The 27,430-nt window shown below is 38.9% G+C and overlaps 1 protein-coding gene across 2 annotated transcripts in view; it reads left to right on the top strand.

Moving 5' to 3' along the window:
* Positions 1-5,270: 5,270 nt before the first annotated feature.
* Positions 5,271-27,430, top strand: part of fbxw7 (F-box and WD repeat domain containing 7) — a 98,134-nt gene continuing 75,974 nt past the window's right edge. Inside the window, exon 1 of one of the 2 annotated variants that reach the window (XM_055158187.1) lies at positions 5,271-5,485. In XM_055158187.1, coding sequence (XP_055014162.1) covers positions 5,435-5,485 — 51 coding nt within the window. In that variant the 5' untranslated portion in view covers positions 5,271-5,434. Of the gene's footprint in view, positions 5,486-15,939; positions 15,962-27,430 lie in introns of those variants that run through there. The other variant, XM_055158189.1, reaches the window with a different exon arrangement.

Raw genomic sequence — 27,430 nt, 5'->3', positions numbered from 1 at the left:
TATCTGTATTTATCTCGGGCTCATAATGGACATCCAGCTGTTACTGGAGATGGCGATCATGCTATAGAACCATTAGGCACAGTTGCTTGGGTTGCAGTATAGCTTTCCCTTCCCACCACACCCTGCTCTGTGAGAATGTGAGAAAGGAGATCGGGTCGTGCCCATGAATGCTATGCCTATATCACCCACGACTACGGTGAGGAAGATGCATTTGCTACCCCCCCATAAACAGGTGCTGTGGGGGTGTCAGAGTTTTACTGAAGCCTTTGGGGAGCATGTGCTGTTGGCGTGCTAATCATGTCCGCTCGACTTCTGATATGACTGTTTTATGTGAAGAGATGTACGTTTACTTTTAGCTCGGTAAAGGATGCGAGTCGGAGCTGTTCTAATAAAACTTCTAGGAATACTACAAAAAATGTAAGAGTTTGGTCACAACTGAGGAAAAAAAAAAAAGATGGGGTTTTATCTATGGCACCAGAATATATAAGTAGATGCAAGATGTATTTAGGGTTGTCACGATACTAAAATTTCAAACACTGTCTCGAGTGCAGATAACTTTTTGGTTGGGGGGCTGCTTATTTCTATGGATATGCCATTACTCTGCTTTGAATTTTCTGATAAAACTGAAGATGAAACTATTCAAGAAAAGGCAAATATTGTCAATACTTGCTTAAATCTACTTTAAATTGAAGTTTTAGTATCAATTAGTATCTGATTTTCATTACTTTTGACAACCCTGATTGCAATTTGCTTTTTTTTGCACATAAAAGTGGATTTTAATCACAATTTTCCTTACTTTTGTTTGGTCTTTGGTTTGTTAAGTTTAAATTTTTTACAGTTTGATTAGTAAATTAAGGTTTGTGTTTTTTGTGTGTAATTTAACTGAACTTATTGTGCCAAAAAAGTGTCTATATTTAAGTATTCCACAAATATCGTACATTGTCTATAGTGAATCGCACAAAATATAGTTATGGATTATTGAATCTTTTTCTCATATGATGAAGCCCTAGTTTCATTGGTTTCGTCAGACTTGTTTTGTGCATGTCAGTGATCAATCCTCCACTATTCACTCCTTGTTTTTAGCTTCTTCCAAACGACTTCATTTTTCAGTCAATCAAAAGACGCAGTCCTATTCTGCCATTTTGTACAAAGCTCCTGCCAACAAAATCCTTGCCGTGTTTTTTTTAAATACGCCCGATCCAATCTTATATGAAACCAGTATACAGAAGCGTGTGAAGGTATTGTGAATGGAAAAAGATGTGCCTTAAGTTCACCTTTATCCTCGTGCAGTCCTCGTGCCCTGCGTGACAGCTCCAGTGACCCGATACTCAGGAGGCTGTTAATAGGAGATCTAATGTGAGCGTTGTCCTTACCATTCATATTTCAATTATTTTCTATTTAAGAACATCTTCATTAGACTTAAACTTATGTCAGATATACTACTCCATTTGTGGATAGTTTTGAGTTTGAGACTAAACTGGAAGAAACAAAGGAGTTATTAGAAAACTTTATGTCATTGATTTTAGGTAAAGACTCAGTGGGGTACTATTGTTTTAATATAAAGGCTTGCCGAGTTTAATTATAAGTGTACGCCAGAGAAATACTAGTACTTTTTATTAGTTTCAGATATTGCTTCTCAGTATGACCACTGTACAGTCCAATGAAATGTGTGATCCCGAAAGTTAAATATACTTTTTAAGAACATTACATTGCTTCCATTGCCATTACTCACATAAAACTTTGAAGTTCTAATTAACAATGCATGACACATAATTTGGACTTGACTTTCCACAGACTTTGTTGAGTTTTGCCTGAGTTTTAGTGATGCCTCCTTAGATGCTGAGCTTCATAGAAGTGTGTTCAGAGGTGAGATCTCTCCTGACGCCCATCGGCCTGTGACAGCTCAGGGATATTATAGTTGACAAGACAAGAAACTCATTTGTGTTTGAAGTGAGAATTTCTCCTCTGTCACTGATGCAATGCACTGTAACGGGGCTCTGTAGAGCTGCCGTCAAACTACACACATTTCCTCCTTGGTTATTATTTTCTGTGTCTGTTTACACATACTCATGTTTCAACTTCATAGTTGCTTTTCTTAAACTTGGCAAATGATGAGTTCAGAATTGCAAAAACAGATATCTTGATCTTGATTTTGAAAAAATATTAAAGTATTTTATTTTGTTTGTGATGAGGTGCAGAACATTGACTTTTCAGAGTGTTCTGCTGTTGTGCTGCTTCCACCAATCAGCTTATAGTAATTGTTTGAATGCTCTGACCAGTGATTCTGATCACTTTAAGCGAGAGCTATCCCAGATTGATGTGTAGAACAGTATTCAAAGGGCTCCATATCAATCTGGCGGGAGCCACTTTATTATGTATATGTGACATACAATACTGTGTGGCATTCTTGTGTAAACATACTAAACTATTTCCATTATTTCTGCTGAGCCTGTTCAAAAAGACAAAGCTGAGGCACTGAGGACCAAGTGGGGCTGACACATGGACTCACAGACGGTGGAATACTGAATTAATATTGGTATTGAATATCGGCCTCTACTGATTTAGAAAACCCTGATACTGGAACCAAAATATCGCCTATCAATTGACAAGTTATCAAGAAGGGATGTAATAATATTTTGTATAGTAATGTTTAAAAAATATCAAAGAGTAACTTTTTAAAATCAATTCTTTTTTTTGAAAATCAACTCTTCAAATTCTTTATCATTAACCCACATATGATTTCAATTTCAGCATCACTGCGCCTAGTTTTTACCATAATTTTCATTCTTTCGCTTTACTTGTTCAGATGAACATTGGATTCCATTGCCCTTGGGCTCCAAATAACATTGAGGGAAGAAGGCATCTGGCATTGGCTATTCTGAGAAGCAGAGCCATACCAGGGAGCACACAGATCTAGTCAGCTAACTTAGCCAGATCCCACATCCGCCAAACAGGTCAATTTACCCCGCATTTAAACTGCATGGCACCTGAATGGGATCACTTTTACATGGCACACTCCAAACAAGCTAAGAAGCCTGTCAGTAACTGTCAGCGCTATACCTCACTGTATCCATTGAATGTTCTAGTACATCTGGTTTTTATCACGTCTGTTTTGAATGGATGAACAAATACTGTGCACTCTAGGCCTCTGGCACCTTTTACCACTTTGGGTTTTTGCAAATAGCAAATAAACCAAAACTAAAACATTCAGGTCAATGTCATACCTGAGAGTACTGTGGCTGCATGATACATGAAATTGTGATGGTCATTAAAGGTACCCTGTCTAACTTAGACTTGTAGAATTTGCAAGAGTTTCATCTCACAACTTTAACAATACTATGCCAGTATTTGAATAGATCATTTTGACAAGTAAACTTACCTGAATGAACCTTTAGGATTTCACAGATGAAATCAAAAAGTGCATTCTGTTGGTTAGGTTTGAAGTTCAACCCCTAATGCAGTAGCCTGATTCATCAGCTGGTTTTACTTCGTAGAAACCATGACCTCGCAGTCTTATAATTCGTTTTCAACGGTAGGTGGGTACTTTTTATCATTTAACCAATTGCTGCTATTGGGTAGTCATGTATGTAATGCACAGATATCGGGGCTAACTGATATATTAAGCTTTTCCCAAATCCCGTACGAAGAAGGGAAATAACGTCTTTCCCTTTGATGAAATTCAACAAACATTCTCTTTGTTCCGACTTTAAATCCTCAATCTCGGGAATTGTTGACAACACTGAATATATGGCTCGTCGCTGATTTGCTGGTGCCCAAACTCACACCTTCGAGGTTTTTTGCAAAGTATCTAGTGTATTTTGATTCCTGACCTAGACGCTGGAGAGAAATGAAATTGAGTGGTGGCACTAGGTGGCACCAGCCTGGCTAGTAATGCAGTTGCAAAACATATAAATTCCTATATTTTTGGTTTTAAGACCTCTTTACTGCAATTATTTCTTGTGGTAGCTGATGTGTTGATGGAATAACAGTAATCCAGACAGACATCGTGTAGGTAGGACATCTTGGGTGAATGTGTTTTTGAATAACAGCCATGAGTTCAAGCCAAGGCTATATACAGTGTTGTGTGGAAAGGCAAATTTATTTGTATAGCACAATTCACACACAAAGTAATTCAAAGTGCTTTACAGAATAAGAAAGACTTTACAATCACAATGCAACCAAATAAAAACATAAATATACAGAGTGCTGTTGTGTGGTGGTGCTGTTGTGTGAGGGGACAGTGATGAGCACACACATGCCACAGGCCTGCCTCACAGCTCTGACATTTCACTGTGCTCTCCTGGTACACAGCGCCTTCAGGGGAGTCACCTAGCCTAAAGACAGCTTTATAAATACACACTGAGGATAATGACACCTTTTACCTTTCATACACTACAGTACACACCACATGATTCACACTCTCCAACAGCTCAGCTCAAATATGCTCTGAAACTGAATACAGCGTACAAGATCATTATATGTTTAATGGGGAGTGAAATTGTATTCTATTGTCATCTGCTTGCTACCCTGACTTGTAATTTGTTTATTAACCTTATGCACTTGTTGCTTAAATCAAGGTTTGGCAGAAATTTAAGTCTTTAAGAAGAAAATGAGCTTGTGGAGTCTGATTTTTTTTCCACAGCCTTCGAGTTGTGAAAATTGGAACAAAGGTTCCATCCGCCAGATAACAAGGGCTTGTTAGTCAAAAGAAAAGCTAGTTTGGGGGCGGGACAATAATCCGTGTGTCATTCGTTCATTCATTTTTCACAATAAAACCAAAAATAAGAAAATGAAAACGCAACTATTTTCTTCATTATCTGTCTCCAAAACCAAAATGAAAAAACACATAATGATTTGTTTTTTCAATTTTTGATTTGTGTTTAAATGAATAATGGAAATCCTGAGTAATGAATCCTGTTTCATCCAATTTTGACCCTCACGGACTAAACCAGGACTGATCCCTGGACTTAACCAAGAGGACTAAACCAGAACTGAACTAGAACTAAAACAGGACTAAAACAGGACTGAACCAGGACTAAAACAGTGACCGTTTTTTTTTTTTAAACACTTTCTTACCAGCTACACTTTGGCAGGGTGACATGACAATAAAAATCGAATTGTGATTTGATAGCTCTTTTAAGACAGTCTTATGATTCAGTTTATTTTGTAATATTGGCCTGTTTTGTTATGAGATTTTGAAATCTAAATCTAAGTTGAAAATTTTATGTTGTATTGGTTTACGTATTCACCGGTTCTGTTCATTGTGTTTATGGACAGAATTTCTAGGCGCAGTCAGGGGCCGGAGGGGGTCCGGTTTGGGGACCACAGGATTTCATCTCTGCTGTTTGCGGACGATGTTGTTCTGTTGGCTTCATCGAGCCAGGACCTGCAGTGTGCACTGGGGCGGTTTGCAGCCGAGTGTGAAGCGGCTGGGATGAAGATCAGCTCTTCCAAGTCCGAGGCCATGGTTCTCGACCGGAAAAAGGTGGCTTGCCCTCTCCGGGTGGGTGGGGAGTCTTTGCCTCAAGTGGAGGAGTTCAAGTATCTCGGGGTCTTGTTCACGAGTGAGGGAAGGACGGAACGTGAGATTGACAGGCGGATCGGTGCAGCTTCGGCAGTGATGCGGTCGCTGTATCGGACCGTTGTGGTGAAGAGGGAGCTGAGCCGAAAGGCGAAGCTCTCGATTTACCGGTCAGTCTTCGTTCCTACTCTCACCTATGGTCATGAGCTCTGGGTAGTGACCGAAAGGACGAGATCGCGGATACAAGCGCTCGAAATGAGTTTCCTCCGCAGGGTGGCTGGGTGCTCCCTTAGAGATAGGGTGAGGAGCTCAGTCACACGGGAGGAGCTCGGAGTAGAGCCGCTGCTCCTCCACGTCGAGAGGAGCCAGTTGAGGTGGCTCAGGCATCTGTTCCGGATGCCTCCTGAGGTGTTCCGGGCATGTCCCACCGGGAGGAGGCCACGGGGAAGACCCAGGACACGCTGGAGGGACTATGTCTCTCGGCTGGCCTGGGAACGCCTCAGGGTCCCCCCGGAGGAGCTGGAGGACGTGTCTGGGGTGAAGGCAGTCTGGGAGTCCCTGCTTAGGCTGCTGCCCCCGCGACCCGGCCCCGGATAAGCGGACGAAAATGGATGGATGGATGGGTTTACGTATTGGTGTTTGATAGATTTCACTAAAGCATACATTTTACTAGCCAGGCTGGCACCACCTAGTGCCGCTGCTCAGAATCATTTCTCTCTAGCGATTAGGTCAGGAATCAGAATGCACTAGACCAGAGGTGGGCAAACTACGGCCCAGGGGCCATATGTGGCCCTTTAATCTTTAAAATCTGGCCAAACTTGAATAATACTAGTAACAATTTTCAGTGTTTTAAAAGTAATTTCAATAAATAGTAAATACTGTGGGACTTTAAAGACAGATATTTAGTTGTAATGCTTTGTAATGATTTTCAATTATGGGATATTTCAATAACATGTGGCATGTTTTCTGCATATCCCATGTTATTTTTTTCTCTTATGAATCCATCTACTACTGGTCCGGCCCTTCCGTCAAATTTTAGAACCCTTTGTGGCCCACGAGTCAAAAAGTTTGCTCATCCCTGTACTAGACGGTTCTCAAAAACTCCGGAAGTGCAAGTTCGGGCACCAGCCAATCAGCGAAGAGTTATACATTCAGTGTCGTCAACGATTCCAGAGGTCAAGGATTTAAAGCCAGAATAAAGAGAACGTTTGGTGAATTTAATCAAGGGGAAAGATGTTATTGCCCTTCTTCCTACGGGATTTGGGAAAAGCTTAATATACCAGTTAGCCCCATTAGCGGTGCATTACATACGTGATGACCAAATAGCAGCAATTGGTTAAATCATAAAAAGTACTCGCCTACCGTCAAGCGAACAAATTCTAACACTGCGATGTCAGATGGTTTCTAGGACATGAAACCGGCTGATGAATCAGGTTAAAATTTTACTACTATACAACATAATGTTAAAGCATAACATAAACATAAATAAACATAAATGTTTAGTCACTGTGTTTACATGTGCTGATTACTTTGATTGATTTTTTTCTCTATTCTCCCGAAGACCACTTACTCTTGTCCCAATCTGCAGGTCAAAAAGCCTAATGTTTGTTGTGATCGGGGGACTAAGAGACGTTCAGGGAGTTGAGGTATTTATCATGAAAAAGTAAGAAAGCACCCAATCGGCTTTCTCAGTTCCATTATCAATATCGATACTATTGCCTGGAATGTTCCATGGTATGACATTAGACACATCCATGTACCATTTACTCATGAATTTATCGCTTAAAAATACACCAATTCCTTTTGTGAATAGGGCGACTCTCCACACATCTGAGTTGGAATGTAGCGTAGTGCTGTCTTGTGATTGATGGGTTTAATCTATACTGTCTAGACAAAGCAATCACATTTCCATAGAGAGAAATGGTGGAGGACCCTTCACTAGAAATGTTACGCAGTGCACCTTTAATTATATGCCGGTGCCAGTGTATAACATAAAATGGCACTTATTTCCTTGAAACACAGTTAACTTACACAACAGATCCAATTGTGTTATGTAACAGTTTATTCTTCTAATCACTACTGAACAGCTTTGTAGGAGTAAAAGTTTAAATATTATGAAATGTTCTAGGCCAAAATTAGCCTCTAAATAGCCTTGTTACATCTAATTACAAGCCTGACCAAGATATTGGTGTAACAAATTTTTCAGTTTCGCCACCAATATTCTTTACAAGTATCAGCATCAGTGCATCCCTATTAAAAAGTTAACATACATGTAACCATGCCTTTGCAAATACTGAAAGTGAAGAGCGTTTTACTTTTATACAAACTAGGAAATGCTTTGCTCACAAGTTATAAGCGCAAATAAAAGCATGGAAGTAGATGTGGGCAATACTGTATATCTATAAATGAAACAATTAACTGCAAGAAGATGGTTACGGCATTTTTCAAACTATAAATCGCTTTCGAGTATAAGTTGCACCAGCCAAAAAATGCAATGAAGAAGAAAAAAAACATATAAGTCTCACTTTTTGGGTGAAATTTATTTTATAAAATCAGAGACCTGGAGCCAACATTTCATCTTGAAAGGCAAGTTATAGTCAGAACAATAGAATAGAGAACAACAAGCTGAATAGGCGTCTGGTATGTTAACATAACATATGAACAGTTACTCAGATAACTATAGCATAAACAACAGAACATAAAAAGTTTACTAAACTCTCCATCTCACAACAACTCACTAAATCCATTGAATTCTTCATCTTCGGTGTCACTTTTGAGCATCTCCGAGACCTCCGGAGGTAAACGGAGTGCCGCTTCCTCCTCTGCCTCTCGTTGCTGTCAGTGTGAAAATTTTAATATATAAGTCGCACCGGAGTATAAGTCGCAGGACCACCCAAACCACGAAAAAAGTGCGACTTATATTTGAAAAATACGGTAATTTCTTGTTTCATGTGATAGTTGATCCTCAACCAAGACATTTACAAACACATTTGAGCACATTCCTGATGCATAGTTAAAGGTGCATTGTGTAACTTTTCAGGTGGAGGGTCCGTCAAGTGCTTTTCTTCATGGAGATGTTATCACTTTGTCTGGAATGTTACACAGTATGATCTCAAACTGTTCTGTCTTTATGAAGATTGAACAAGACCAAGTTACAAGTCATATCTGTGGAGAGGCGACCCAGCTCACAATCAGAATACCTGTTTTTGTAGGTATTTTTGAGTTATAAAACCAACTGTAATTGAATAAAAGTAAGGTGAGCTGTTTATTGTCATACTGTGGAACTTTCCTGGTAGACTAATGACATATCCATAGAAACGAGCAAGTGCCCCTTTAAAATATTGCCTGAAAATGGTGAATGACATTATGCAAAAAAGATAGTAACCAAAATTACGGTATTTTTTTACTTTAATCTTTTAACGTAGATGACACAAACTAGTCCACATATTTCGCCAGGTTTTTAGGTTAGTATGCAGAGACTGACCTTCAGATGAGTTCAGGGCCCTGCTGTATTTGGTCCCTGGTGAAGACAGCTCTTGAATGAATGGCTCATGGACTGTAACTGATGCCACTGTCTGCATACCACGTTTAATCTGTACATAAACCCTGTGTCTGAAGCTCTGTGTGTGGCCTCCACCATTCTGACAGACCCGTCAATGTCATGGGCCCTTTTCATGACTCTATTGGAAAAGAGCAGTTATTACACATTTATGTACACAGTAATAGTAGTAATGTTGTTAAACTGTACAATATAGTTGTCATGTCAGTTAAATTTAAGTCATTTTCTGTAAGTAAGATCCAGGTAAAAAGTTTAAAAAGTAAAAGGGCCCATATTACACTTTTTTCTGATTTATGTTTTAGTGCTGTCTTCACAAACATACCCAGAGTTGTGTTTTGTTTCATTCACACATGTTTAATGCACAAACCTTGCTTCTCTCAAACAGAAACACACTGTTCCACCTTGTGATGTCATGTGATAATAAAGGAAGGGCTACACAGTTTTTTTTTTAACTCCATACATTTTCACTAGAATCATGATGATAATTTCAGTCCTGGAATTGCCAATCTCTAACTTGAAAACTACCGCTTTATGACATCACAAGGTGGAATAGAGCATTTTGAGCTTCAGGGTTGCAGACAGACTAATAATAAAGATTTACTCAAACATGTGAATGAAACAAAACACAGGAGGTAAATGGCGTAAAAGCTCACAAGAGTCAGCTTTGTGTAATATAAGACCTTTTTTGTGGTGTAGTTGAATAACTATAGCTGAATAATGAACCTTGTCAACATTTGTACTTCTATTCTTAAAATAACTTAATTAGTGCAGGTATACAATATCTTTATGGCCATACCAACTTGTCATTTGCTGATCTCGTCTGATGTCTTTTGCTAAGCAGGGTTGAGCCTGGTCAGTACTTGGATGGGAGACCGCTGGGAATAGATGCTACAGTGGTTCCAGTGCCAAATCTCATTGCATGTTTAGGGAAAGATAAGTGTGTTGTTTGTGTGAAAAGAATTCTAGAAATGGAGAAATTCTAGTAAAGAGTAAAGCTCAAATAAACCTTTCAGTCATTTAATTTTGGAAGGATCTTGCACTAAATATATTTTAAATCTAGTAAACAAACTTGAAAAGGGGATCAATTTCCTGGATTAGAGTACAAACAGATCTTTTTGAATTAAGTTGGCTAAGAAAACCAGCTCTGTCTTTTGGGTATAAATATATAGCGAAATTTTGTGTGTTAAATATTCCCAAAGGAAATGTTCGTTGTTTGAAAATCTTTTTGAAAAACTTGTTTGGACCCATAACCCTATTCTTAATATAAAGTTGAAATGACTTGAATACATTTTTAGGCAGTTAGAATACAGGACAGACCCAGTGTGTGTCACCTCTAGCGCATGTTTATAGCTATTACAGGGCTTAGAATCGACCTTGTACCCTGTGTACCTCCGGCTCTGACGAGTGAGGCCACATTCAGCCCTAAATAGCTCTTCTGAGGGCAGCTCTGACACAGGTACAGTCACAATATAGACTATGATCCAGGAGCTTCACTTGTACTTGGCCCTATACATTGGAGGGATTATCACATCACAACGCCCTCAAACACACTGGGGGGTTATTTGCGAACTGTTAAAGGTTATTATGGGCAATATTGCTGTATCCTTTATGTTCGAGTATCAAAGTCAACAATATATACCAACTAGAGCAGTCACCTACCGCTACTTTGGAGTGTTATCATCCTGGGGAGGTTCTGCGTGTGTCTTTATTGGCAAAATTTTCAGCAGTTACCATGATGGAACAATGCACACACAAAAAAAGTACACATTTTTGAGAGAATTTTTTTGTTTGATTTTCAACAAAAAAGTGAGCATGACTTAAAAAAAACTGTTGCCTAATGACTGTAATTTTATATGTGAGAAACTTGTTTAAGCGCACAAATCATCTCTCCTGCTGTTAGGGATGTAACAATAACCGAAATATCCTGTTATCGTATCGTCAAAGTTCTCACAATAATATCGTGGACCATCACAATATATCAAATTACAAGTCTCTTTGCTTAAATTAAGAGTTATTGTGCAGCAAGAGAAAAAAAGACAAAGGGAACTACAGAGCCCATGATCCTTTGCTCCATTTCAGTGCAGACTACATGAAGAAATAACAGTTCTAAGCACTTTTAAGTCTTAGTTCTTTGGATTAAGCCTTGTCAAGGCATTTTAAGAGGAAAAAGTAGCATATTAGCAGTTTTAGCTCTTTAGCCTCCACAAAATATCAAAATAAATATCGTACTGTGAGATGTATATCTTGAAAATATTGCACCTAGAGATTTGGATATTGTTACATCCCAAATCGTGAGCCTCCCCATGATATCGCAATAAATATCGTATTGTGAGGTTCATACCTTGATGATATCATATCGTGAGACTTCGATATCGTTACACCCCTACTTGCTGTAGTTCCAACCATGTCAGCTCTTTATGGTCAAATTGTGTTAAAATTTGAGTAACAGTTGAGTGGTGCTTTCAGTTAACGTCACACCCCCAGAGAATGTTAATGACATTAGCTGCAAAGAATCAATATCTGGCGAGCATGTAAGCAATCACTAATGCGGAATGACTTGACTGAAAATATCTGACAAAGCTGGTTACTGAATTGCAATTTGTATATTTCAGATGTACTTGGAGCTTTGTTGACAATTCTAGCACTTTGTTTGTTGGGAAAATGTATCGTAAATGACCAAGCAAGTGTCTAATCACAGTCACTCATACTCATTTTACCAGTGTATATTTAATGAGCTGGGGTTAATTGGACAAAATACCTTATGCATTTTGAGCATCCTACTGTATTTATTCACCACAAAGAGTTTATAAGCGCTTTTCTTTGTGCTTTTTAACCTCAAGAGCCGCTTATACAATATATTTGTACTGCGGCAAGAATAAACTGACTTAATTAGCTTAAACACATAAAATTAGTGTTGATTCATTACGTGTCATCTCTAGCCCCAGTGTCCACATTATAAGTCATTGTATTGCGTTTCACGGTGTCCTCCCTCCGTCTGAGCGTCTCACCAGTGCACTCCATCCGTTTGAATTTCCTGTCAGTAAAAGTTATTTCTGGTCTGATCTCCAAGCAACACCATCAACACCGGCTCCCACACCGGGCAGGCCGCGTATTGTCCAGGACTGATGAAATGTTTTCCAGCACAAGATGAGTTTTTAATGGAGCTTATGCCTCATTTCAAAACATGGCAACCAGGACAACTAGATCATTTATTTTGTTAAATCGTGTATCGAATGGCTGAGCAGGTTTTGGCATCTGAAAACTAAATCACCACTTGTATTATAATATTAGAACAAGGTTGTAAAATGGCTAATATTAGAGTTAGGCTGTAGAAAACGGTGATGTATGTTAACGTTAAAGGTCCTATTACACTGGTCCCTCGTTTATCGCAGGAGTTACGTTCTAAAAATGACCCGCGATAGGTGAAATCTGTGAAGTACTTAACTTTATATTTTACAATTATTCTATCTGTTTTTAGTCTGTAAAACCCCTCACCACACACTTTATACACTTTTCTCACACAGGACAGTTACAACCCTGTTTGCATCCTTCTAAAAACTTACTGCTGCTGTCGTCCTTATGTTATTTTCCTCCTTCTTTATGGAATGAACCGAAGATTAATTTATTCTGTAATGGAGCCCAACAGCGCAGAGTCCTGCACAGGTCAATTTTTGGAGACCCACACCCGCTCGTTAACCCGAGATCATATCAAACTTTAGTGCTGCATATGCCACGGACTGAACCAAGACTAAACCAGGACTAACCTACTACTAACCTAGGACTGATTCCAGGACTGAAGAGAACTAAACTAGGACTGAACTAGGACTGAACTAGGACTGAACTAGGACTGAACTAGGACTGAACTAGGACTGAACTAGGACTGAACCAGAACTGAACCAGAACTGAACCAGAACTGAACCAGAACTGAACCAGAACTGAACCAGAAATGAACCAGGACTCACGATCGAGAGGGGCTTAGGCCTGATCGCAGGAGAAAGGACTGACCGAGAGCTCCACATCTCACTGTAAGCGCGGCTCTTGTCTGATCACGCTGCACTTTCAGAATCACTCTGATAGCGATCGCACATTTATGTAAATTTGAGAAGCTGAACACATGCTGTACTGTACAGGAGACACGGCACGAAGGAGACTGATTGGCTAATGGATTGTAGACAATAGTCAATCAGGACACAGGGGGAGGAACACAATATGTCCTCATACGCTGTTAAAAAAAAAAAAAAAAAGCATGCAAAACTGCACTAAAAAAATCCGCGAAACAGCGAGACTGCGAAAGGTGAACCGCAATATAGTTCACCAAAAACATATCTGGAGTTATGTTTTGTTTCATTTGCACATGTAACCCTTTATCATTACTCTGTGTCTACATCTCCAAACCTCAAAATGCTCTGTTCCACCTTGTGATGTCATGAAGCAGTTTAATTTAACAGCTACCTTTTACCTTTAGTTCAGTGTACTAGAGATTGGCAATTCCAGAGCTCAAAATCATCCAAATGACTGTAGTAAAGGTGTATGGAGTTTAAAAGCACAGTGGAGTATTTCCTGTATTACCACCTGTATTATTCACAAGGAGGAACTGAGTGTTTTTAGTCTGAGAGAAGAACTCATCTTAAAAACAACTTTAAAACATAGATCAGAAAAAGTTATATGGGCCAACAGCAAAGGATTTACTGGGATTATCTTCCTGACTGCTGACTGCTGTCATTGGCATAAAATAGTTTCAAAATTGTTGTTTTATATATTATCTGTGTTATATCACCCTTCAAAAATGTCTTATTGTGACGAGCTTACTAAAATATAGAAGAGCTACCACATTTTCGCTACAAACACTGAACTGACTGGTAATATCAATTCATTTTGAACTGAAGCTTTCGTCTTTTTGACATAAGGAGGTTGCGTAACAAAACAAAATGTAGCCTACTAGACTAGAATATGGATGCTGCTACTATATAAAAAAGCCATACATCTTTGCTCATAAAACCGATCCCTCCTCTCAGCAGTGTACCAGGTCTCCAGAGCAGTATCTTCTCCTCATCCTCACACCGTCATTGTTATAACAGTTTCAGCTCCAGTTTATTCCTTTTCAAGCTAACGCTCCAATAGCCTTTTTAAAACCCTCAGTCTGGCCGCAGATAGCATTTCAGTAGGCGCGGGCCCGTCTGTACAATTGGTGGAGAAACAGAAGAATCAGAATCGATTTCTATAAAGGCAGAGAATTGCTTCATCACCTCCACAGCGCCGCGCAGGACGCCCACTCCAAACACCTTCATTACAGCTCCACAAGTGTTAGTGCGGCAGAGGTCATCCGCAGAGGTGGGCTGTCTGCTGCCGGGGCTCAGCTGTGTGGGTTTGGTCCATTCATTCGACTACGCTGTGGTTTTGATCATTCTCTTTGCAAAAACTCCAATTGTACTTGAAGGCTGCATGTTTTGAGTATCAGAATTAAAAAATATTCAATAGTAGAGGTGCTCAAAAATATTGAAATATTGATATATCATGATACTAAATTTGGTGAGACAGTATCATTATTGTGAGCTGCTGTATATCGCCAAGAGTATTTTTTACATCTTTACAATTTGGTTGCTTATTACTATAAATAAATTACTTCCACCCACTCCTTTTCAAACATGTATATAATTCCTTTTATATAAGGATAACGAATCCTCATTATTGGTTGGTTTTCGTATGCGTTTGTTCTTTTTTTTATGCATGTTCGAAACAAAAACTTAGAAGGAAATGTTTTGATTATTAAAATGGACATATTTCATATTAACTTTGCACAAATAGTGGTTTAACAAAGAACTATTGCTGATGAAATGTATTTGGTTCTTTAAATATCAGAGTATTATGTGCACCTATCGATTATTACATGTATCGTCATATCGTGATATCGTATCTTGAGCCATGTATCGAGTATCGTATTATGAGAGACCTGTGATTCTCAGCCCTAAAGCGTAGTCATATTTTGATCATCATATTTGTTATCTGGACTTTACAGACTCTAAAGCACATACGAAAAGACCTTTTATAACAAAGATGGTGGCATTATTAAAACAAAATGTGAAAAAATAGAAAGCACAATTCTGAAAGCATTTTTGTGTACCTACATTACACATAATACAGTAGTACATTGACATTTTTGTGTTGGCTGAGCTTGAACAAACAAGCTCCAGTGACCCATTTGCCTAATGGACTTTCTGTTCTTTCAAAATGATTTAATTAAAGTTACATTTTATTGTTTGATGCCATTTCAACAAGCAATGTAATTATATAATTGGATAATGTTGATGTTATGGTACTGAATGTAATCCAAAAAGTGTAAATGTTTATAAATCTTTAATAAAATCTCATAAATCTGTTTCTCTGAGACTTCAGTTTTCTGGTGGAGAGTCCATCAAATGCTTTTCTTCATGGAGATACTTTTGCTTTGTCCAGAATGTTTCACAGTATGGCATTGACCCTTTCTACTTTCATGGACAGAAGATAGAAAAAACAGACCAGGTTACAGGCCAGATCTGTGGAGAGACGACACTGCTCACATTCACAGTTGGGCTATAAAACCGCCTACAATTTAATAAATGCAAGGTTTAACTGTTTAATGTTATACTGTGGAACATTCCAGGCAGAGCAATGACATCTCCATAGAAACAAGCAGGTAACAGACTCTGATCCAGAAAGTTATAGTGCACCTTTAACATTACAGATTCAGATTTTTACATACTAAGATGCAAAAATTTTAATGTTATTAGTTATGTCAAGTTGGCTGCATTTTTTGTCTTTTAAAAATTAATTTACATGTATCCTAACTATTTTTTTTTCTCTCTTTCCATGTCCCTGTGTTCCTTCCACCCGTCTCCACACAGGTAAGAAATACATTTTTATTCACAAACACAGTCAGCAGATTTAAAATAGTTTTTTGCTAACTGATGCAGCTCACTATCCATCTCCACTTCCTCTAGAGGGCAGCATATCACAAGAGTTACATGATCACTCGTCTAGCTCAAACCCAACTGACCATGTCCTTGGTTTGACTGTAGCCCTGTGTACATTCTGTGAGCAGTGAGAGTCGAGCGAGGCATTCACTTAGAGGAATATGAAGCAGTTCTCAGTAGTCAAGATACTAAGGAATACACTCAATACTCAATACTGAGCCAATACCACGATCATAATAAACACTTTCTTTAGACAATAGAGTGTGATTTCAACATTAAATCATTGTACTTACTTTTGTATTACCATGTGGTCTTTATATCTGTGTAGTCCAGGTAGGTCCATGGGCGTCTGTGTGCTCTTATACTTGTTCTGATACAGCTCAATATCATTATAAAGCTGTTCAGGAAAAGGTTCATATCTGTCCTGTGTGTTTTTAGTATCAATACTTGTTCAAATGAGTACTTATTTACTTAGTAGCTGAGTTTCTATACTTGTGACAACCCTAGAGTAGTTATATTAGAAAATACTTTGTGTGTTAAAAGATATCACATTGGCACATTACATATACTTACAAAATAAAAGGGCTCACTTGGTTGCTGGTTGTAGAAGGACAACAAATATATTAAACATTTTACTAGGGGTGTAACGATATCCAAGTGTCACGATACAATATCATCACGATATATGAACCTCACGGTACGATATTTATTGCGATATTTTGTGGAGGCGAACAAAACTGTGAATATGCTGCTTTTTCCTCTTAAAATGCCTTAACAAGACCTAATCCAAAGAACTAAGACTTAAAAGTGCTTAGAACTGTTATTTTTTTCATGTAGTCTGCGCTGAAATGGAGGATCATGGTCTATGTAGTTCTCTCTGTTTTTTTTTTTTTTTTAGCTATTGCTGCACCATAACTCTAAGCAAAGAGACTTCATAATTCGATATATTGTGATGGTTCACGATATTGTTGTGAGAACTTTGACAATATGATATCACGATATTTCGGTTATTGTTACATCCCTACATTTTACCATGCTTTTACCAGATGGATTAGTTAAGTATCAGTTCTTACACCCAGTTTAACGGGAGAGAAGTTTTGATACAGACTACCTAGATCAGAAATCTTTCAAGGTTAAAATGAAGTTTTGGCTGTGAAGAGTTGTTTTTCTCATTTTGCATTCATTCTAAGCTACTTTTTTAGTTGTAATTTAACACTGTAAAACCTTGGTTCTTTGGTAGAGGATTTGTAGCACCGTATGCATCTCGCTTGCTCACATTGTTTCATTTTTCTTTCAGAAAATCTTACTATTTTCCATGGTTTTCACTGCTCAAGGTGCACTGCGTAATGTTTCGAGTTGAAGCTTGTGTCCATAGAGATTTTATTGCTTCGCGTTGGATTAGACTTTACACTTCTGAGCTATAAAATCAATGCTAAACAGTTTAATGCCAGAATGTGGAGCATTTTATTTTATTTACTTCTATACTAATTCAAATTTATTGCTTCTTGTTCGGGTCTTTTAATTTCTGCTTTGAATAGCTCGGCATTGTGCATTTTTATGTGACTGTATTACGACTCTTTTGGGCTTTAAGCAATGTTAGAATGTTGTTACCTCATCAAAAACTAGTTGTATTTTGTTTCATTCACACATATTTGAGTAACCCTTTATTATTAGTCTGTCCACATCTACAAAGCTCAAAATGCTCTTTTCCACCTTGTGATGTCATGAAGAATAAGTTTTCAAGTTAAGAGTTACCTTTTACGTTTAGTTCAGTAGAGATTTCTGAAATTATCCAAATGATTCTAGTGTGAATGTATCTGAGGCTTAAAAATACAGTGGAACTCTTCCTGTACTACTACATGACATCACAAAGTGGGACAGTTTTTTCAGTTGCAGAGAAGAACTCGATATACAGCCTTAATATGCAGGAATTGTGTGTTTAAAAATGCGTGAATGAAACAAACACAACTCCAGGTCTGTTTGAGATAAGGAAACAAAACAATTATCACTCACCTCAAAGTACTAAATGACGATTAATCTAATGGCAGGAAAAAAAACACTTTGCAATCATCTTCTCTCATACTGTACACAAGCGACTAGTGTCTGCCTCATCTGCCATCTCTGCTCTATTTTATTACAGTGATAGATGACATTGAAGGAGATCCCATGGCTACATTAGATTTCCAGCTCCATCTCCTGCACAGGCGTATCAAGTCCTTTCATTTCAGCTGATGCAATTAGCCCAACCTCATTATGCAACTCCTATCCCCTCCCACTTGTTTACCACCTCCCCAGAAAATTGCCAGCAAAGTTTTCATTTAACCTCCTAATAGAATACTTCACCTGGGGGAGTTTGTTCTGAAATCTTATCCTGACTATTTCTTTGCACTAGACTGTCTTGAAGTGCAATATAATGGGGTTGTTGAAATCTCAAATTGGTAGCAAAAGAGGAATGATTTTTGAAGATGTCAAGAAAATACAAGAACGCAGTACCCACTTTATTGTAGATTGTAGAGTAGATTTCTATGAATTTGTTCTCTGCTGGTTCAAAAGGACAAAGGAAAACATCTTCTCCTATGGGTGCAGACTGGAACATCTCCCCACACCCACTAACACTCTTGTTTGACGTCATGTGCGCTGTTGTATTTCCCCGCTCGAGATTTCTTCTTTTGTATTATTAAAGGCTCTATATTACTGTATTTTTCAGACTATAAGTCGTTCCAGAGTATAAGTCGCACCAGCCAAAAAAAAAAAAAAAAAAAAAAGCGTAATGCCTAAGAAAAAAACATTATAGGTCACACTGGACTATAAATCGCACTTTTTGGGTGAAATTTATTTTATAAAATCAGAGACCAGGACCCAACATTTCATCTTAAAAGGCAAGTTATAGTAATGACAATAGAACAGAGAACAACAGACTGTTAACGTCACATATCAACAGTTCTTCAAATAACTATAGCATAAACAACAGAACTCCACAGCCTCAGGAGGTAAATGGAGCGCCGCTTCCTCTTCTGTGTAGCTGTCGTCACACTCACCATCAGTTCCAGTTAGAATTATTCTGCCTTTTCTGAATCCCGACAGGATGGTTTTGGTTGTCACTGAAGTCCAGGCTTTTCCGATCGATCTAATGACTTCCAGGAAAGTCGCATGGTGCACCTTCTCACAAGTTTCTTGCTCACTCCAAACTTTCTTTCTGCTGCTTGATTACTGTTTTTGGCTGCATATTTTGCTACTTGCAGCTTGTAATCTTTTTTCTTTTTGGGGGCATTTGCCTCTTTTTGCAGGAGAAATGTGCAGTAGAGCCAAGTGACAGTGGTACAGGAGTAATATGAGTACCAGATACTGGCACACAAGTCTAGAGCGCCCTCTCTGTCAGTGTGAAAATTTTAATATATAAGTTGCAGGACCACCCAAACCATGAAAAAAAGTGTGACTTATAGTCAGAAAAACACAGTACACAAAATGGTTTCTTGTAAGCTATAAGACATGTTGTAATGCTGTTTACTCCTTAAAAACATACCTGGAGTTGTTTTATGTATTTCAGAGAAGATTTCAGTCTAAATATGCAGGGTTTTGTGTTAAATATGTGTGAATGAAACAAAACAAAACTCCAGTCATATTTGTGATGAAGAAACATTATAACGTAGATCAGAAAACGGCATCACTTTACCACGTAATAAACAGATTTGAAAATATGTAAAAGCCAAACTATTTATTTACCTTTAACTGGACTACCAAAGGGCAAAATTAAGGGTGTAAAATTAAATATTCATTGTAACAGAACAAACCCAGTCCACGGTGCATATTAGATTGTCCATGTGAGCACTGGAGTGGGCGCATTGTAGTTGTAAAGTGAATTCTGCCTGGTACTTGGCACATGTGTACTTCATGGTCCATCTCCCCCCATCTTCCAAAAATATCTCCCAACACCTCAGCACGGCCCCAGCACGCTACAGCGCGTCGGAGAAAGTGCTGATATGATGTGACCGGCCTCTTTAATTTGTGATGAGCGTGGGAGAGCGAGCCCCCAGGGGACCTCCAAAGAGCCTTGTGGCCAGGTTGTACCGCTGCCCCAACCCTCACACCCAGCTGTAGAGACACCTGCCCAGTCAGCACCGCTCCAGTCCGAGTCTCTGTAAAAGAATAAATGGTGTTGGCTTTGGGACATTAATTTAAAGTTATTGTATGTGACGTTTATGTGGGATGATGGTGTTCTATGCTGTAATCACATTCGCTTCTGCACTGTTGGAGGCACATTTGTTCAAGTGTTGCCACGATACTGAAATTTCAAACTCAATTTTGACACTAAGGAATCGACTTGATACTAAATACTTCTTCCTATACCATGATGTATATCAAAAACACTCTTTTTAGTCAAAAGTTTCCATAATGGACCATGGACTAGTCTATTCTAGTCTAGCTCTTATATTTTTCAGACTTTAATAGCGATACCTGCTCAAATGAATATCTAGTTTCAGAGCTAGTTTTAGTATCGATTATTATCTGATTTTCGATACATTTGACAACCCAAGTCTATTCCTAGTAACCGCTTTAATCCTCACCAGTACACTTGTGTGAGCGTAGAGGTAGTGGAAACAATGGGAAGAAGGCTGGCGATATAATAGAAGCATTTGGACACTGTGTACTCTGCGGTATTTCAAAGGCTGCTTCACACAGCAGTAGCTTGCTCTGAACAAGGTACATGATCGCTTCTACCACTCTGTACAAGTTGTTTTTGACACAAAGCCATATGAAGAAAATGGACACTAAAAATGTTTCTTTGTAAATTCACTTCATTGAATTATAGATAGAAATGGCAAAAAGAGACAGAAAAGATGTATTCAGTTTTTTGTCAGTGTAGTTTTGGGTGTTAGAGAATATAAAACTAGATTATTTCAGAGACAGTCCTGGAGCGCTCATTGTTACAAAATGGGCTCCAGACTTGTCCCTTATGCTCTGGCAGATGTAGCAACATTAGCATTCATGTGTTACTTTGCATTTTCCCATTAAAATCAAGCGTGAGCAGGTGATGACTAAACTGTTTAGCATAAACCTGCCTCATTACATGGATTGTGCAGAATAACAGCGGGTGTTATCATGAAGCTGCTCTCCCATTCTCAGACCTATAAGTTTGTGTGTGTTGCATGTTGAAAGGCTCTCTCGGCTCGCGAGTCTTTTATCTCGTTACATTTCAGGTATTTGTGTGTGTACTTCTTCAGTCCATGTGTGTGCACAATCTCCAGACTCCATTACAGAGGCTGGCGCAGGCTTGGTAACAACCCATTTGTTGAAGACGTGTCTCCTCTGCATAACAATTAAGCCACAGCAAGTGAATCAGAGACAGATGGCAGGGCCACTACAGGAGAGGGGACATCTACTGTTGGACTCTTTCGAAATATAAGGCTCTCCAGCTTGACCCACTTGTTCTACGACTGCTGCCTTTGTTATTGGGGGGCGTGGAATTACACTTTTTTGTTCTGGTTGGTCAGAGAAAATTGGCCACTGCTGTTCATCCAAAACAGTTGGCCTAACTTTGTATTATATTTTGTGACAAATTCAACTGTTCCCCAGGAGTGGAAGCCTCTATTAGTAGCCTCTGCAGAGTTCATTACGGAGTCGCAGGCTGTGCATCCATTGCCAGAATTGTTTGACTCTAATAGCAAACAAGAGCTTTATCCCTGGATGAGGCCAGAGGCAGCTCACTGCAGCCCGGAGGCCAGAGAGAGTGAATCCTGTTGCCAGGCAACAGTTTACAGATGGAGGGGGCACAGAGCGGGGTACTCCGCTGCCCACACCTAGTCGTACGTCAGCATACGTCAGGACGCCAGCTCAAAGCAGCTTGGCCTTCAGTTATTGATCGGCTTGTCTCTACGTTATAATGTGCTCTGAGTTTATTCTCAGACACATACAGCTCATCTGATCTCTTCTGATGCACATGAAACAAAAAATAAAAGCACTGCCCCCTGGTACCAGCTGGAAGCCAGTGTCAAACTTTGATTGGACTTGTTGTAGGTAAACAGCACTTCAAAGCCAGTTCCTCTGCTTAGTCTTATTACCTGGGCATGTGTCCCTCTCCCTTTGAGGCTCTTCCTGCCTGGTGGACTCACTTGTTGTGGGTTGGTGCTGCCAGTGTGTGATCGGGTCTGTGTGTGATGCTGCCTTTGCCTGTGTGTGATTGGGTCTGTGTGTGATGCTGTCTGTGCGTGTGTGTGATGGTGCCTGTGTGTGATGCTGCCCGTGTGTGTGTGATGTACGTATGCGTTTCCTGAATGTCTAATCTGCCAAGTTGATGCGTTGGGGCTCCTGCTGAGAAGGGCTCCTTGTTCTGGCTGTGTGTCTGTGGTGGTGGTGGCTGCTGTGCCTGTCCTGGTGCACATTACCATACAGCTGTCCCACAGGATGTAGCGAGGCTCTGCTCTCCGCTCTGCTCACCTCACACGCAGAGCTCTCAGCAGATGGGCTGTGGACACGGAGCCACTCGGCACATGGCGGCCATTGTTGTTTGCTCATTGTAAAGTTGAAAGGTCAGCTGTAGGGTCGGGGTGAGATGGTGTTAAGGGGCCCACCACCACTCATTGACTTAAGCAGGTGACAGCTCGCTAATGATCACTTTTCGGCTTGTTAACAATATTGATTGTCAATGGTTGGAGCAATGTGAAGGTCAAGGAAGACTCGAGGGAGCGGAACTAATAAAAGACTGGTTAAATTTATGAGCTAGTTTTTATGAGAATGTTTTATCCTTTTCTGATGTTATGATTGGTTTAATTCAGGATTAGCATGAATATTATCTCCTGCCAAGTCAAGCTTCAATAAATCTAAACTAATCTCTCTGAATTAATAATACAAAAAGGATCAGTGTTATGAGTTTATTTCACTTTTGACTTTCTTGAGCTTTTAACCTTTTTTGTAATGCTTAGGACAAATCATACTTGAACATTAGGGGAACAGTGAATTCAGAGATTGAAAGTTATTTTGTCGATTTGAAGATATTTTGAAGATGTTTATTTTGATAAATTAGAATGTCATGCTTAAACTGATGAAGACTTGGAGAGTCACCTGTAAAACAAGGACAAAAGTGATATTTCTTCATTTCATGTGTTCATTTTTTAGCAAAACTTTGATTGTATTATAGTTATTGAGAGAATCTCTATATAATCTCTCGACCTCTCCAGGGGACTGTTAGAACCCTCCTTGTGGTAGTAAGATTTTGTTCAATGCTCAGCCCACAAGCCTACGTCACTGATGTTTCACCAGGACATTATTATCCGAAACCTTATACAAACGATTATACTAAAGCAGGATACAAAGTAATACACTACAACTTCACAAACTTGATGCAGTGTTCATTAGTTTCATTAGCGGGATGCTCACTGATTATGTTGTGACAGCACTCTGAAGGGGGAGTGATTTAGCACAGAGCGTCAAAAACAAAAGAAACTTATTCAACATGGTAATATTTTTGGCAATTGTAGCATTTTTAAAACAATAAAAGGTAATACGATGATCAAAAAGTTATGGTTTAGTTATTAATGCTCCACGAAAATGTAATAGCCCCTCTTTACAGCTTTGAGAAACAATGATTTTCTCTCTTATCACTCAGAACTTGAATGATTGAAATATGATCTAACCTCAAATAGGCTACGTCTAAAACACTGAAGCTGAAAAATAAGTCATTACGTCCTTTAGTGTTCTCACAGATTAAAATCATGTTTGAAACACCCACTCCCAAATTTGTTGCCACGGTTACTTCCCATTTTCAAGCATTCTACCGACATCGGGGGGATGTGGGTGAAGCCGGCAGATAATTTAGACTTGTCTGACATTTGAAAGTCTTGAATTTCTGCTTGTGTGTGACTTAAAGGTCGAGAGAAACAGTGAAGGAAATGAGGAGCGACTGTCATGTTAACTCTTAACATTGCCAGCTACCAGTTTAACGGTCCTGGGAGCTAGAAACGGACTCATGTGGGCTTTAAGCCATGTTAGCATGTTTTTTACCTTCTCATAAACATACCCAGAGTTGTGTTTTCACATTCACAGTAATATTGCATCTCCAAAGCTTAAAATGCCCTGTTCCACTTTGTGATGTCATGTAGTGGTAGTTTTCAAGTCAGTAGCTACCTTTTACATTTTGTTCAGTACAGATTGGCAATTCCAAGGCTGAAATGATCCGAATGTTTCTGGTGAAGGTGTATGAAGTTGAAAAACACAGTGGAGCACTTCCTGTGCTACCACCATAGACTGTAACACATAAATGGACATAGCCAACCTGCTAGCTGCCACATTCCAATTAGAAAGTGACTATAGGGGCTCATCCGGCCGGCTCCATCAACACTGCTTCTAATTGCCACATGGCATCACATGGTGGAACAGAGTGTTTTGTGTTGGAGAGAATAATTTGTGTGTTAACCATGTGTGAATGAAACTCCATGTATGTTTTTGATGAGCAAACACCACAATATAACGCAGATCAGAAAATGGTGCAATATGGGCTCTTTGACTATTAGTGTACAGAAGTTCAGTGTGTCTCAGAATATCATCCTAAATTGCCAGAAACGTACCAAAATGTGATGAATTTTGAAAAGATGGCTTCCCTTCCTGACCCACCTTAACACAGTGGAGTTTTTAGCCGGAAATATATGCCTAGGGGGACTATGATTGCACAACCAAGGAGGGCTATTTTTGGTGAGTTGTTCCAATCCTGACACTCGTTTTCCAGCTCGCTGCATATTTCACTGACGGGACACTTGTCTGCATACCTCATGATGGGAAAGTTTGGAAAAAAGTAGAAATTGAAATGTGTCCCATATAAAACAAGAAGCACGGAATCAACACAACATCCTTATTGTGTGCTAAAGAATGAGTTTCATCCGAGTTTTCCAAGGTCACTGTGGGGTACTCTGTGGGGCACTGTTGAGTGAGCTTTTTCTATTGTTTGTGATGGGAAAACAATGCAAATGTGTCTCTTATTGATACTTTTCAGCTGATTTCATCAACATTCCTTGGGGGGTGTGCCGCTAACCGTAAGCTCTGCTCTGTCTGGAGCTTTATTAAACTTTAATCTGTGCTTTATTTTAACACAACCGACCATAAAGAACTGACCTAATTAGGGACTATAACAGGTGATCTAAATGATGCTGTTAAACAAGTCTCAGTTTTCCAGTTACTCACACTCACCTTTTTTGTTGAAAATCAAACACCTAAACTGGACCATGAACGCTCGTATTGATCACAGGCTGCTGAAAATGTGTTGTTTAAATCCATTTTGTGTTTTTTCTTGGATGAGTTTGTAGACCATTATTAAAACTTTTTGGAAGTGTTTGCTAATGTGTGCATTATGTCACCATAGTAACTCCTAAACATTCCACCATTAGAGATGCATGCATAAAAAAATCAAGACAAAATGAGATTTCAATTTTGTGAAATATCGAGATACATTTAACAATATATAAAGTCTAATCTGATCTAATCTCATAAATAGAATGCAATTAAATGTACATAATGGCTTATGTAGTCCAGCCTTTCACGCACACATGCCACTTGAATCATTGTATTTGATTTGAGGTTCAACATGAGTGCGGTGATTATGCCAGAGGTGAGAATGAACATGTAATACCAGTTTGAGGAGGCTTGACCTCAGTGTTAATCCACAGCAGCTTTCAACTAAACGCACCACACCCTTATTCTTACACCAGACACAATGTTCCCACAGACGGCTGGATACGCTCTGTGATGCACAAGAATGGAATGACAGTTTACTAAAACCACATTTTATTGACAAAACCCTAGATATTAGCAGAAACATTTACATTTTTAATATGCTGCAGTGCACATTTGATCACACCAGTGGAATATGCTCGAGTAGGGAATATTAACAATTCACTACAACAGCTCATTCTATCTGGTTAGCCATGAGGCACAAACTGGATTTCACATTTTAGATTTTTGCATTTTTTGCAACATTGTTTACTACTGGCAGTGCATTCCAATATATTTTTCCACTGTTAGCCTCCTTGTAGATCTTTGCTGACAGCTCATTTTCTGAGAAAAATCGAAAGAATGTATAACTAGGGCTGCATGGCTTTAGAACAGACCTGGGCATTGTACAGCTCACATTGGTGATTCTAACCGGCCCCTTTAAGATAATTTGCAAAATAAACATATTTTGTAATTTTACCTCATACATGGACTAAAACTGCATTGCCTTTATTTTAGAGGTGTTTTTTTAAATGACATTTTTTTGTAAGGCAGCCTCACTTTTTCATTGCTTAGTCATAACATAAACGCTCACCAGTCTGACCAGCTCAACAAAACAAAGCTATTTACTGCTTTTTATGAAGAAATACAATTATTATTATGCAGAATTGAGTTAAGCATTTTGGCCCAGGTCTCCACAATGTTTCTCATGTGGCCCCATGGAAAAAATAATTGCTGTACTGTGATAGATTTGTGATGTGTGTATATAATGTAGGATTGAGTGCTAAACTCTGAAAAGGTCCTATAATGTGCAAAATTGACACTTTTGAGCTTTAAGTCATGTTATAATGTTACGTCATCAAAAACATGCCTAGAGTTGTGTTTTGTTTCATTCACACATCTTTGATTAACTTTTTATTTTTAGTTTGTCTATAGCTCCAAAAATGCTCTGTTCCACCTTGTGATGTCATGTAGTGGTAGTTTTCAAGTTAACAGCTACATTTTACCTTTTGTTCAGTAGAGATTGGAAATTCCAAAAGATTCTAGTGAAGGTGTATGGAGTTTTAAAACACAGTGGAGTATTTCTTCTATTACCACATGACATCACAATGTGGAACTGAGTGGTTTCTGTTTGAGAGAAAAACTCAGCCTAAATATGCAGAGTTTGTGTGTTAAATGTGTGAATAAAACCAAACCCCAGGCATGTTTTTGATGAGGAAACAACATAACAGATCAGGAAATAGAGCAAAATGAGCCCTTTAAAAAATTCTGTGCATTTCTGAACATATAGCTGTTACTATTCCTTAAACAACTGCACTCCACACAGTTTGATAATTGCTCCCTCTCAAGTCGCAATATGAATTTGATTGCCACATATTGTGCTGCCCTGTATTTACCGAAACTTAAATGTTACCACCTACCAAGTATTGTTCTGAATTGTGACTGCTGGATTGAATGAATGAAGTCAAACTGAGAAAAAAACTGCCTTCTTACCACTTCCCTTCTTACTTATTCATTAGAGGTGTTATTTTAAACCTGCCCATCCCTTCCACGCCTATATTAAAATCACACTGCAGTCAGTGCACAGGACTTGTCTATTATTACCACCTGTACCTGCATTCGTCTGTGGAACCATCTCTTTGACAAGCAACTGTGTATCTTCCACTCCGGGGCCTCAGGGGGAATCTCACCTATCTATTATAC

The sequence above is a fragment of the Boleophthalmus pectinirostris genome, unplaced genomic scaffold (genome assembly GCF_026225935.1).
Source record: "Boleophthalmus pectinirostris isolate CB_2022bp ecotype Guang Dong unplaced genomic scaffold, ASM2622593v1 HiC_scaffold_22, whole genome shotgun sequence".
NCBI classification, from domain to species: domain Eukaryota; kingdom Metazoa; phylum Chordata; class Actinopteri; order Gobiiformes; family Gobiidae; genus Boleophthalmus; species Boleophthalmus pectinirostris.
This window is presented reverse-complemented; position numbering and strand designations above follow the sequence as displayed.